Genomic DNA, 13,820 nt, shown 5'->3' with positions numbered 1-13,820 from the left:
ATATTCAGAATATAATACACCTGCCACATACACGGGAGCACTTAGTAACAGGCTTTATAGATAAAAACTTTTCTTTGTAATAAAAAAGATTGTCCAACGTTCAAAAAGCGAGAGCTGCGAATAAGCAGAACAGGTCGCGATATAATGCGCGAAAATCGCCAGAAATCAACTTTCAGGAAGGCGCAAACAAATTTAAAAATAGCTGAAAAGCTCGCGCCCCTCCTAGCTTAGCAAAAAGATATGTACATTTTGCTCCCTATATTTCAAGTCAAATTATATTTGTTCCTTGATTTTAAGGGCCATTTTTCGCGGGTCGCTGAAAAATTTCAACATAAAAAGAAGAAACCTTCGCTGCTCGTTGTAGCTGATCCTAAAATCGAAACTATACAAAACTTACATTGCTTGACGTTCGCTGGGAAACGTTCTTCGAGAATTATACTGGTCGAAAGTTCGCGACAGTGAGGACGTTGTGTTCTTTTCCTGAAATACAAAATGGATAACAAGAAATACTCTGCACTCCTTGGTTATCCAGGCATGCCATCCACACGTTGAACTCTGCCCACCAATTTAAATAAATTTTCAATCCCTTCTCGTGAAGTGACCAACAGAAAAAAACCAAGACGATCAATGAGAATGAAGCCTGGGGAAAGCGGTTGCTTGTGGACTCATATTTCGTGAGCGCTTTGTGTTGATGACCTCAATTCATTCACACCCATGACCTTTCAATCGTTGTTCCTTCGCTGCGATGATTCCAATACACCGCGGTTCCCTGTGACTTGCTTCATGCTCGACAGATGGACTGGCTCGAGGCTTCTTTATTATATCACTCTACACTGCTGTGTTTCTCCTGTCAGGTACACGTCACACCTACGTCCTTTGTAATAGGCGCCTGAGGTTTTCCCTCTCAGCTTGCGCATATTTCACTGTTCACAAAACCAAAATATTTCAGAGCATATTCCGCCAGAGTTGAATATAGAAAACGCTGTAACGCGGCTTAAATAACATTGACCTGGTACCGATCCACACATTTCTAAATAACTAAGCGTATATGTTAACACTCTAATGTCAGACTGCTACGTAAAGCGTTAGTAGTGAGCAGCAGCCAACTCATGAAGGTTGTCGTTATTTGGTTCATCACACTGATCTTCATACCACGAGGCATCTCAAATTAAAACCTTTCTACCAAGCAAAGGTAACATACGATTTCCTTGTGGCTTACCGTCGACAGTAGCATGCGAGACCAGTTGCCACTGCCAGCAAAACTAAGACGCCAAGCGAACTCGCAGCGATGAGGGGCCAGTATGTATTGCTCGTAGCATTTGTGTACTCGCTTCTGACGAAAGTGGTGCCAACTGCAAAAGATGTACAGCTGTATGATCACTTCGTGTGGAAAATTTTGTTGGAGCACTGTTGTTATTTAGGTGCCATGGAAGTACCTAAATATCCCATCAAAAAGCAATCTATGTTAGCTCTGCGAAAGCTTGTTCTTTAAAAAATTCTAAACATTTAATTTTTTGTTCCTGCTAGGCACTTCTCAATATAGGTGATGCACAATTGTATTTTAACAGAACTTTAGACTTTTTCTACCATCCTTTTCACAGTCTATAACAAGGCACACTTGAAGCTTGAATGAGCTAGGCTATAGTGGTCTCCGCTTGCCGGTGAACTCGGTGTTTTCAAACAGACTTTCATTTTCTTGAAAAATCAGCGCGCAAGCATTCATTATTCTCAATGTATCTCATAATCCACACCCTTTACCTAAACAGCGGAACGGCGCAAAGCTCAGCCAGCAACGGACTCAAAGGTGTTTCCTCAAAAAAATGCATCCAAATATCAAGTGCTATTTCCTCATTGTCCTCATCTGTTTCTCAAAGGTTGCAGTGAAATTTCTGCTTTTCTAAACTTTATTCCTTGGCTCTTCTTACCAGTAAATTGAAATTACAATTTCAGGTCAATATTTATCCACTTTGTCGACCGCTGTTTGGTTCTTGCAGCAGTGTTACATTTTCTCGCTTATAGAAAAACACTGCTTAATTATCTCGTTTGCATGAATGTACTAATTCCACAACGTGCTATGTTCTGCCATTATTATTTCTGAATTGTTAATTAGAATGCATCCAAAATCTCCTGTAGTATTTTAGTGCTAATAGTCTCTTTATTCTTCTTTCATTATATTGGTACATTTATTGCTTCGAACAAATTGTGCTCCGGTATGATCCGCGGAATGTATAGTTAAGATCTGTAAATCTCTTTAGTTAGATGCTTAAAGCATTCCGTTGTTACGCATGCATCCCTCTTCCGCACCATTCCTAACTTCTACCGGTGCTGTGGCAAAAAACAGCAAGAGCTCCTCCTCGAAATAAAAAACGCAAAACAGACTTAGAAAATAAGACTACCTTGAGAACAAATGCTACTCGTATCAGCAGGCTTATAAAAATAGAAATGAGTATAGTCAATCCCCGATTTCAGCAAGCACATTTCCTTTTTTTGTTTGTTTGAAAAAGCCAAAATACAAATATTTGTATTAACGTTCACTGAGTGACTAAAAGAGTCTATTTTCTTCGCGGTTCCTGATCAGGAGTGAGCGCATATGTCTATGCATTACATTACTTTCCAGTGCACGTTGACTATGCAAAGACCCCTAGGAATGATCAACCCCACGTAGCAAGCTTTATCTGCGATCATGAAGGCGCTCTAATTTCTTTCAGCGCATACACCCACATAAAGTATATAGCGTAACAAACAACTGCACCCTGCTCCCCTTCAAAGCCTCGGCTAATGTCTTCACTGAGACGCAAATGGCCTTAAGCAACTCAGAGAGCCCTGCTCTTTGTGAACTTACACAAGATTATTATTTAGCCACATTAAGTCGAGTGTAGTAAGCAGAAGCAACGTTATGAGGGTAGTAGGTAATAGCATACTCACCAATAACAGGTGTCGTCAGTCGGTATCCGTAAATCGCGTCCTGTGGAGCAATGTTAGGCATCATACATCGACAACTCCTACACATTTAAATGAGTAAATGCTTTGATTCCTTGCCCGACTGTGGTTGAACTGCTGTTTGATATGCATACATGACTGAGCCACAATTCATCCCCAATGTAAAATAGACTGTTTCGCGCAGTTCGAACCTCGTACTCAGGAAAAGGAGACCCCTGCTACTGAGTCCCACTAAGTTAGCCTTCTTGTGTCTTGCTTTGGCAATATATTCATACCTGTTATGAAGTTATGCAAAAAATATCAACCATAAAACAGGCGCACATTTGGCTCCTATTTACTTCTTCGAAATAGAAAAACACCTTGTTTGCACCACCTTTCCACAAATGCGACTGAAAGATTTGCCTCATCAAAATTACAGCTGCATGCGATATACAAAACTTGTTTATCGACTCTTCGATATGAGGAGTCATTCAGCGGCAAGGACAAGCATTCGCTTAAGCATACACTCAGGAGACAAGTGCCTTATTCACTTCGTTCTGAAACCTAGTCACCTTCACAGCATTGCGTCGTTCAATACGCTTAATGCAATAGGTGTTCTTTCGACCCGTAGTGCAAGAAATGCTGTCCGTTGCAAAAGTTTATACTGCACCACGCCGTTCCGCCGGCCAGGGCGATGGCCTATAAAATTTCGCATTGATGGCACGCGCCATTTTCGGACACACCTACATGACCGCTGATACTGCATTGCGATGATGCTTTTTAAGCACTCTGAAGTTTATTAATAGATTAAAATATATTGTTTATCTTTATTAAGAGGTATCGGCCCATTGTAAGAAAAGCGGCTGTCTGATTATGCTTAGCTTCTCATTCTCCTCCGTGGCATCTTTTTTTTTTTTTCACAGCAAATGTGAGTAAATGGGTTCGTTCGCTATGTCACAGCGGCTACAAAAAGGCACATTAAAATAATTCACCATCCCGAAAAAAAAAGGAGAGCAGGCTGCTGCATCGAACTCAAACACCCTGGCATTGCCCTAACGCTCATTCGTTTTATGTGAGTAGGAACCACTGTGATCAATGCTTTTCCTCTTGAAACTGCGTCGCCCCCGGCCGCCCCCATGACACGGGCATCCGGGGCGCCGCTTGTGTCAGCCACATCCGCTGATACGTGGGAAAACCAGAGAAGCAGGCTCATGGGAGGATGTCAACGAAGCGGTAAACCAAAACAAATTTGACATACCAGGCATAACAAGAGTGAGCAAATCGGCAGCCCCAGTGCAAGAACTAATTATTCGTAAAAGAGAGCAGCTAGGAGGCGCCCTCAGAACTTCCACCAAACAAACAAAAGATGAGTCAGTTATAAAACGCCTCTGAAAATGAGGATATTTAGCGTCACGAATGAGGCTAAACTACTCTCAAACTGTTAAAGCTAACACAAGAGCAAGACCAGGGAAATACGAAATTGTAATTGCGATTATCGAGCATGTATTTAGAGTGAGTTACAAAAAGGAGAGCCTGAAAGTAAGAAGGAATGAACAAGGCACTGAAGGAACCAGGTGTACATGCCAAAATGCTCCACTGCCAGTAGAATTTATAAACTAATGCACCAGAAAATTTTTAATGATGAAGGATGCAATTGCCAAACTAAACGTCGCATTACCTCAAGAAGCTTTGCGCTAAAAGATTAAATATTCTGATTCTAGCTAAAAAGAAGGAAAAGTATCCTAGCAAGAAAAGCAAACCGGAAATGCATAAAGATAACACGAAATGTCTGGTGATCAAACAAGTGATGGCAATCTTCTTCTCGGGAAGCTTGTAATTTTCCGTGCACCGTTATACAGCACGCCATGCTCTAATATTTTATTTTCCATTCCAAGCCTTCTCGGCGTTGTTCAGTGTGAATTCAAACCTTCTCGTAAACCTTCATGCTTAATTCTCATAAGTAGGTACTGGCTAGGTGCGCTGACATTATAGCTGGATGCTGAAGAGAACAGGTTAGCTGCTTTCATAACATGGAGAGCCCTGCGAATTTTACTGAGCGTACTCTCTTCTGGTGCATGTTCCGTGAACTTTTCGCCTTTTGGAACGTTGAGGTCTAATTAGTGCTACACCAGAACAATCCCATTGCTGAACTACACACGTGCTGCGCCGTGTTATGCTGCAATGAGTATAACCAACTGTTGTTAAACATACAATTACACAGTCAGTTCGTTGCGCTTGCCTTCAGTGCCGTCGCTCAGGATGACATTTCAAGGCATGTGGTAGCCTGAGCACGACGCATAATTCATGCTAGCCACATCCGCGTGTCATGCGAAGACGCAGTCTTGAATGCTGCATTTTCATGTGGGCGATTTAGGTAGGTTGTATACTATTGTGAAACGGAGAAGTCAATGAACTCTCGTACCCGCAGCCTTTGCTTGACATCGAAACTAAACTGCCTGACAATGACAACAGGTATACGTGCCATTGCCCACGATGTCCGTTTTGGCTTTGTTGTAGTGTAGAAAGTCGTGACCATCAGGTATCCTTTGTCTGAGCATATGAGGCGAATTCGCCCTCATTAACCGTTTATCGTCTCTTCTAATAAATTCTGGATTATTCTGTTTTGTACTTTTTTTCATTAATGCGGCGAATTTTTTTGTGGTCCATGAAACGTCCATCATGCCTTTCTGTTTCATGGCTTCGATTTTGTTTGTGTACCTTTCTTCTCTGCCATGAAGTGTTGGCGTTGTTTTATACTCGTTGATATAACTATTATACACAAGTGTAGGTTCGTTGCGGAGATAGCCGGTACGAAAGTATACCTGTAAGCACGTTGCCGGGAGGTTTAGCGAATACACCACTTAAATATGGAACCCACATTAGAAAAATATTACTAATCTTGAAAATGCACGCAGAAAGTCACTTACATTTATATACAAAACTAACAGTTCCTACTCTCGAGTCATGGAACGCCGTGATAGTCAGCTCAGACCCGGGCACTCAAACCCGGGCCATTGAATCGGCTACTCAGATCGATGTCAACCATGGACTGATAGCCACCTAGCACGGATCAGCTGCATTTTGCCTTCTGACGAAATAAATGTTTTTCTATCCAACAGAAAGTAAAATCCCCGCCAGCCTTTCATCGAAACTTCAACTTCGAATCCTTCGAAATCAAGCGTTTCTTTGATAAGTTAAAATTCGTTTATCTGTGTTAACATGCCAACTTAAGCATAAACAAATACTCCTGTACCGGGCATACGGAACGTGAACAGGTGATAATGCGAACTTACACCCAAGAAGTTCGATTCGGCTACGAATCCGAAGCTGTACGGAGCACCGGCTTCGAGAGGCGGGTTCTCGAAACCGCCGACAACATCCCCAGCCCCAACAACAAATCGCAGTCGGCTCCCAACTTCGTCCGGCGTGAAACGGGCAGCCACGTAATAGCCGAGGCCGGTGTCTTCCGCTGAGCTGAAGTTCAGCAGTCTGATGGGCGCCACTACTTCATGCGCTTTCTTGACCACGAGGAGGTAATAGGCTCTGGAGGAGAAATCAATGGAGACGATTGTCACTGCCAAGTCTTATAATGGTTTACAAATATAGTTTACAAAACTGCTCACGTCAGGGGTCCTTCCTGGAACTCTACCGCAGTCAGTGAGACGTTGACAGTGTTTCTGTCCATTGCGTCAACTCTGGGTGCTTCCCTGACAACAGGCACTGCAATCGAAACGACAGTCAGACCTCATGGACGCTTTCCAGACAAGGGAGAGGAATGGTTATCCTTCGGATTATTATCCACCTCTAGTTTTCATGCATAATCGTCAAGCATATAACTCCGTAATCGTGTTTTACTGGCGATAAATAGAAGTTGACAGGATAACCGACCATGCATTTGTTTCAGGACCCAATGATTAGTACACTCCGCTTCTTGACCGTAACTCTTATTGACAACAAAAAAGTACGTTCTACTTCACTGTGCTCTCTGTGTCCCAAACTCTAATTGAAAATAAATCATTCACGTTCGCACATAACGGCTCTGAGAGGATATGCTACCTCCGGTAGCCTAAAATGTGCTTTAAAACAATTGTACAACACTTATTGAAGATAGCTTTATTTCATGCTGTCAATGCCGTCTTCATCGCTCGCATTGCTTCCCACAGACTTCGACTACGAAATTCGCTACACCTTTAAGTCTCTTCATATGCCTTCGAATACCTATCAATACGTTTCGATCGCACGTGCCGGCAGCGAAATCTTTGTTAGAACTTCGCCTACAACGCGACAGTGACGCATACCTTCCATGGTTCTTCGTCACACCTGAATACGCAGAATGCGCTGCGGAACTATCGTCCCCCGTTGTCAGCAACCTGTAGCGCGCTTAGTCCTCCCGTCTTGGTTTCTCGAACAATGCAATCCTTGAGTAAGTCGGCAGCGTAGGCCAGTCAAGAAACTCATGTTAACTAAATTCCACCTAAGATTAAAAGAAGACAATGCCCTTCGTAGGCCCATGTAATTCACATGAAATAAACCGAGGATAAGATAATAAATGACTTAGGGTCGAAAACTAGATTATGCGTCAATAAGAACTAAGTGTGGTGTGACTCAGGGGAAGACCATATTAAGAGGTCTCCAGGGTTATTATAATCTCTGTTCGCTCGCAACAGGTTTATTTGGACATTGTTGGGAAAGCTTTTAGTAATGCATTCGAGCGATCTGAACGTAGAAGACGTGCGCTCAAGTTATCTCGGCTTGAAGCAGCGCCACAGTCCGCATCCCAGCTGCTGTAGTTGTAACATAGTATCACACAGTTTGTCTGCACTTCAGCTCTTCAGATACTTTTGGCCACCCCACGGTGCTCCTCCGCGACAGCGTGTGTTCTTTTCTAAAGATGTTTATTATATAAGAGAAGTGCTTATTAGAAGAAACAGTTGTCATCGTAAGCATTTTCAAGCTTCTGATTTCTTAACTGTGTAAAAGAAATAAAAGTTGCTGCATTGCAAAGCTGTAGTGGGTTAGCGGAATAACACAACACCCAGCGAGTTTTGGCCTTCTGGCCTGACTTCGTTTAGTAGTTACCCCTTTGGCGTGATTATCCTCGGCATCGAGCAATCGACTAATACCCGCTCTAGCCCTCTTTGCAAGAAGGAAACCGGTCACAGCTTTTTACAGGAGTTGTCCGTCTGTGTGCTCAATCTGGAAGCGCTGAGAAGTTGTGGAGGTATAATAGATCTGGATTCAAGCATCCTCGAAGGCTCACTCGGCCGCTGCTCGCTGCTCCGATCTCCGATTCCGAGCAACTCAGGCGCCGCGTGACACATACGCCGTCGAGTAACATTTTCTTGTGCGTGTATCTTAGCGATCACGTGCCTTTGGTTCGGTACGCCAGGCGCGCCTGAGATCGTTGCTTCCTAGCAATGAGAAGAAGCACGCTTTCCGAATTATAAAATATCCCACGAGTACAGATCTCCAACCGACTATTACAGATCCTCTAACATTACAACGCGCCTAACTCGGAGAGTTACGACGTATGAGCAGTTAATCAACGATCATACCAATTACTACGGTCAATTTTTTTCCGATACTCGTCGCTATTGTCAATAGTGATGATGAATTTTTATCGCCGAAAGGCCGCTTAGGCCAAAGAGTGCCGTGGCGCAAGATATTCTAGTTGGGAAACGTGGCGTCAAAGATCTATTCCTCACGCATTTCACACCAGATAAGCCGAGCACCATGCCAAGGAGGAACTTCAACCTACTTATCGCCGGTGGGTACACGGTGGAACTGGTGACCAAACCCCGCACATATCGCATGTGAGGGGGATGCTCAAACCACTACGCCACCGCTGCTGTACTGTCATTACTTTGCTGACAAAACCATCAATATAGCTCAGACGGGCTATTTGCAAATATTACTGGCGTGCTTTCGCCCAAACATCCCCTTATGCACATACGTACAGTCGGGGTCAAAAGACGCTGACCCCCTCAAGCTCCCAACCGTGCCGCGCTGTATGAGGGTGGCACCTGACAGTGCACTCGTGTTCTTCAAAGCGGTCTCGACACCTGGAGTAAATCGTCAGGTGGCGCCCTCATACAACACGGTTCGGAACTTTAAGAGGGTCATAGATATTTGACTCGACTTTGTGTGCGTATATTCGTATGTTCGTACATACGTGTGCATATGTCTGCGTGCCTGTGTGTGCCAAAAAAAACTATACATTGCGAATTGTTCTAATGACGTCTGCCAACAAGCTACGTTGTTTCATTATGGTGCATTCTGCCTATTTTTGACAAGCTGGACCAACCACACTTTAGACCCTAGCAAAATTTCCCTTCTTTGTGCAATACCGTCCATAAGGAAAGTGCTCAATGTTTGAAAATTCTGCAAAATTTAGCATGCATTGAAAATTTTTAAGCGTCATCGTTTCGGGTGTTTAACTTGCTACTTTTTGATCTTTATCACCTTTGGTTGTCAATTATTGTGCAAAATCGGTGTTTTTCTTGAGCGGGAACTTTTTTTACAATCTCAGGTATCCGCACTTTCAGAGTCACGATAATTAACTTTGCCAGCTCACCTGACGCCCTTGTGCTGAAGTTCCCGCAGCTTGTTTCTCCGACACCATCATCTGTCGTTTCCTGTACACAAATGCGGTAGGTGGATCCGGGAAAAAGGTACTTTATATGAAACTGCCGATCTAGGGAGCGGTTCATTACGAATGACTTTGGCGACCAAACTTGCGCCAACTCTCCGTTGTACGAGTGGACCAATGATGCGTTCACCTGCATTCGAAAGAGAAGGCGTTAGCCAGTGCGGGTTACGCTTTTACGAACAAGTACAATGCAAGTGAACAAGCAACCTCGGTCCTAGACAATTCATTCAGCTCGGTTATAAACAGTTGCCTGAAAACGCCGCATTCACGTATTTTTTTTCTAGCATCCCTACATTGTGTTAAATCCAAACTAAGTTTAGTAGTCTAACTTGTACCCAAGGAACAAACGAACTCCGCAGTGACGGTAGGGGCAACACCTACACGCACTAGCACCATAATAATAATAATAATTGGTTTTCGGGGAAAGGAAATGGCGCAGTATCTTTCTCATATATCGTTGGACACCTGAACCACGCCGAGAGGAAAGGGATAAAAGAGGGAGTGAAAGAAGAATGGAAGAAAGAGGTGCCGTAGTGGAGGGCTCCGGAATAATTTCGACCACCTGGGGATCTTTAACGTGCACTGACATCGCACAGCACACGGGCGCCTTAGCGTTTTTCCTCCATAAAAACGCAGCCACCGCGGTCGGGTTCGAACCCGAGAACTCCGGATCAGTAATCGAGCGGCCTAACCATACTAGCACCATGTCAAGAGACGTTTTCATGCTCAAAACGAAAAAGTAATGCACAAATCATTCCACCGTAACTGCACTACTTACATGAAGCCAAAATACTGGTCACGTGATATTTGATAATCTTAGCAATGCTAAAAGCTGCACAAGCAACTCAGTGGCATGAGGTAAGGCACACGTCATAATTATACAGTCAGAAATGGCTCCCCCATGTCAGTTCAACCTACAGTTCTTTTTTCTAAAGTAATATTTCTCCAGATACAAGATTCCTCGAAAACTTCGTCAGGTTCGATACGGAATCTAGAAAGAAAATGACAATTGCACCCGTGGTAATGCAGGTGATCACAGTTAGCTGGTCCACTTGAGCTTTTGCAGTTATTGCCTCTGCTTTGAATGCTGCTCCCTTGCGTCAGAGTGTGATTATTCAATTTTTATTTTGCGAGGATTATGGCGATTAGTTTACGCGGTGATGAATGTGTTCGCACGCAGCATATTGTAGCGTTGTACGTTTGTGGGCAACATCCCACGATTTTTCTTCTTTATTCGACCAGGCAATCGTTTGTGTCTTTGCCCTCAGGCATACATGCGGCAATGTAAAACACTGCCTCTTCGTTTCGACTTAGTATCGCTGAAAAAAAAAACTTATGCAGTGACTCTATCTCGGCTGCACTCATGGCCCTGACGAAACATGACTGAAGTGCCAGGTCGCCGCTGGCAAATTTTTCATAGCTGAGCAAGCCCACGAAATGCAGCGCCATCCAGTCATTTCAGGTTGTTTTTCTTGAAAGGCTTTACAGGGCGCTTATGACATCTAGTGGCTACCACACGCACCACATGAAGATGCATGAAGCACGAGCTGCATGCACAACATGGTCACGTGGTGGCGGATGGTCGACGTAGACGGCGCCCAGCGCTCGAGGTATAGACGAAGACACTTCGCTATAGCTAGTGCAGCAAACTTTCGTTATGGAGTTGTACTCAAGTGTTCGGTTTCATATTCCTGATACTTACAAGATCGAGCGTGTAAAGTTCTAAGGCCAGAGCTTTCATCTGTTCGCCGTTTAAAACTGGCAGAGTGCTTTCTACACAAATCGCCTGCATCACCTTGAGCTTATCTAGCATCGTGGTTGCTTGCGATATGATGACCACTCTCCGAGCGGTAACAAAAGATCAAGATTTGCTTTAAAACAAAAGACAACTTCGCGAAAACGTTGAAAGTAAAAATTAATTGTGTTTCGGTGTATAATTATTGCGATATTTTCATTACTAACAAATTCCGCTCAGACAGCACATCATCCGGCTGAACCCAAGTGCGAAATGAGCCATGTCATCGTGGTTTGGCTTTGGCTGCACGGAAGAGAATTCAGTCTTTGTTCTAACCATATAGTCCGTAGGTTCCTTCCTGGTGATGTTCGTCGTATACCACAGGATCTTCAGGCTGTTCTCGGTGCGGTCTAAAGTGCGCAGGTTCTGGGGAGGCTCTGCATTTCAGCAGTGCAAAAATCAGCAAAAATATCATAGTCACTTGAAGGCTTGATGAAGCGGACTGGTCACTGGACATGGTCGAAAATAAATGACGTTTATGGAGCGCTGCGGCTCCCATGTTCACATTTGCGAACATGGCAGCCATGGCGCTCTCGAAACAGCATTCGTTTTTAAACCATGGTCACTGACCTATGAACCTCATCATGATTTCTGACCAGACGGTAGGCCTTCAAACCATCGACAATGTGAACAAGGGAGCCGTAGCGCTCTCTAAACGTCCTTCATTTTTCGGGAATGGTCAGTGACTAGCGAACTTCAACCATGAATACTAACAAGACAGTAAGCCGCCAAACCATCGAATGCATCACCTAAATTCTCTTAACTTCGCTGTTTAGGGGGCGTAAAGTTAGTACGAAAAAATAGCGGTTGCTTATGTATTATTATACGCGAATAGCTCCCCAGAGCTTATACGGAAATTCACAACAGCCTTCAGGCTAGCTGTTCTGAATAGAGCTCATCAGAATGCAGTTACCTTTCTATTGCTGTGCGCATCGTACCAAAAACCACTGAATAGTTGAAAAAAGTGCTTCTGGCTACTTTTCTTCTTCAATCAGGAGTTTACTCATCTCTGTGTTCAGGACATATCCTTGGCTACGGTAATAAAATTACAATAGTGAAATTATGCTTTATTTTCATTCTCCGCGATTTGTGATTGGTTCAACTGAACCGATAGACCTCTTATCGCCTGTGTCTACTTAGCATAGTGGACGATAAAGGCGCAATAGAATCAAAGAGAAATAATGACACTATTATTGTATATTTGTCTCCAAGAACGTGACCGTAGCATGTCAATAGTAATGATGACAATGCTGCCATATTTAACACCCTACAGTAAGAGATGTCAGGGTGTCTACGGTAATGGATGTTTCTTGAAAGCTTGACAACACCACAAACAATGCGTTACAAGTTTCGGCAGCAATACAGTTGCATTGCATTGGCTTTGACATATCTTTTGTTTCGTGTAATACTGGCCAATGTCGCTGCTGTTCTAGTGATCTGGATTTACTTTCTTGAGATTAGGCGGGCCACCCTCCAAAGCATTGTAGCAGTCTACGTCGCAGTCATAAAGCGCGAAGGTAGCAGTTCTAACTATAGCTCAAGATGCCTCGCGCCAAGGTACAGATGATGGATGGATAGAAAGAGGATGGATGATTCTACAATATAAAGTTGTATCCAAGATGTAATTTTCATTTACTCACCTGAACTCATCGTTGTGACCTTCATTTCAGTGGAATAGGGTGAGAATGGCGTTCCCACGTTCTTTGCCCTAACCTGCGAATATTAATTAATAAATTATTAAAACAGCTACGTAATCAGAATTATTTAAAATTTTAATTTAAACATTGTTAATTATTTCTTTTCTCAATACGCAGTCAGTACTGCTTTGTATGTCGTCTTTTTCTATTTTGAACCGCTATATTTTGTACGAACACCCCAACTAAAAAATATGCCTAAGATCTCCTAGTAACGGTTCGCGTACCAAAAACTTGAGCAGTGTTTATTAAGCGAAAATGTGCTGCAAAAGCAAAAAAGTACGAAAAAAGAGATTAGCCGAGTCAGTTCTCTGTATTTAGCGATTTCGCGGATCCACAACCTATCTACAATTTAGTGGGGGTATATACCAAAGGGTGCTAAGTTAAGGTCGCGTGCAGTTAACAGTTCAGTAACGATCCTGTCGAGTTCACATCATTACTCCGTGTCTGTACAATGCAATAGGAACGCCACAGAAATAAATAGGCGATTACGATAGTCGGTAAAGCGAAATTTGAGCGCAGCTCTTCACACGCCACCTGCCACCACTGGCAGGTGGCATGTGTGGCGTAACACGCCACCTGCCACCACTGACAGGTGGCGTGTAACGCTGCTAGACAACCTCCGGGATCTTTCCGCGGCAGCCACCTTCCGGTTCGTCAATCCTTCCGCTCTCGCCGTCGCAGGTGGCATTTCGCTCTGCTACTACCTGCCAACACGCCACCTGTCACACGCTGTAACACGCCACCTGACAGGTGGCGTGTT

At 43.7% G+C, this 13,820-nt stretch overlaps 1 protein-coding gene across 1 annotated transcript in view; it reads right to left on the bottom strand.

Moving 5' to 3' along the window:
- The window catches only part of LOC144110923 (receptor-type tyrosine-protein phosphatase T-like), a 39,012-nt gene that overhangs the window by 10,091 nt on the left and 15,101 nt on the right, over positions 1-13,820 (bottom strand). The window contains exons 5-12 of the mRNA XM_077643991.1: positions 13,004-13,076; positions 11,640-11,740; positions 9,494-9,698; positions 6,543-6,639; positions 6,213-6,462; positions 2,926-2,965; positions 1,220-1,352; positions 398-480 (exon numbers count right to left, since the gene is read on the bottom strand). Of these exons, the coding sequence (XP_077500117.1) occupies positions 398-480; positions 1,220-1,352; positions 2,926-2,965; positions 6,213-6,462; positions 6,543-6,639; positions 9,494-9,698; positions 11,640-11,740; positions 13,004-13,076 (982 nt within the window). The remainder of the gene's footprint in view (positions 1-397; positions 481-1,219; positions 1,353-2,925; positions 2,966-6,212; positions 6,463-6,542; positions 6,640-9,493; positions 9,699-11,639; positions 11,741-13,003; positions 13,077-13,820) is intronic.

This window comes from Amblyomma americanum, chromosome 11 (assembly GCF_052857255.1).
Source record: "Amblyomma americanum isolate KBUSLIRL-KWMA chromosome 11, ASM5285725v1, whole genome shotgun sequence".
NCBI classification, from domain to species: Eukaryota; Metazoa; Arthropoda; class Arachnida; order Ixodida; family Ixodidae; genus Amblyomma; species Amblyomma americanum.
The sequence above is the reverse complement of the archived record's forward strand: the minus strand, read 5'-3'. Positions and strand labels throughout refer to the sequence as shown.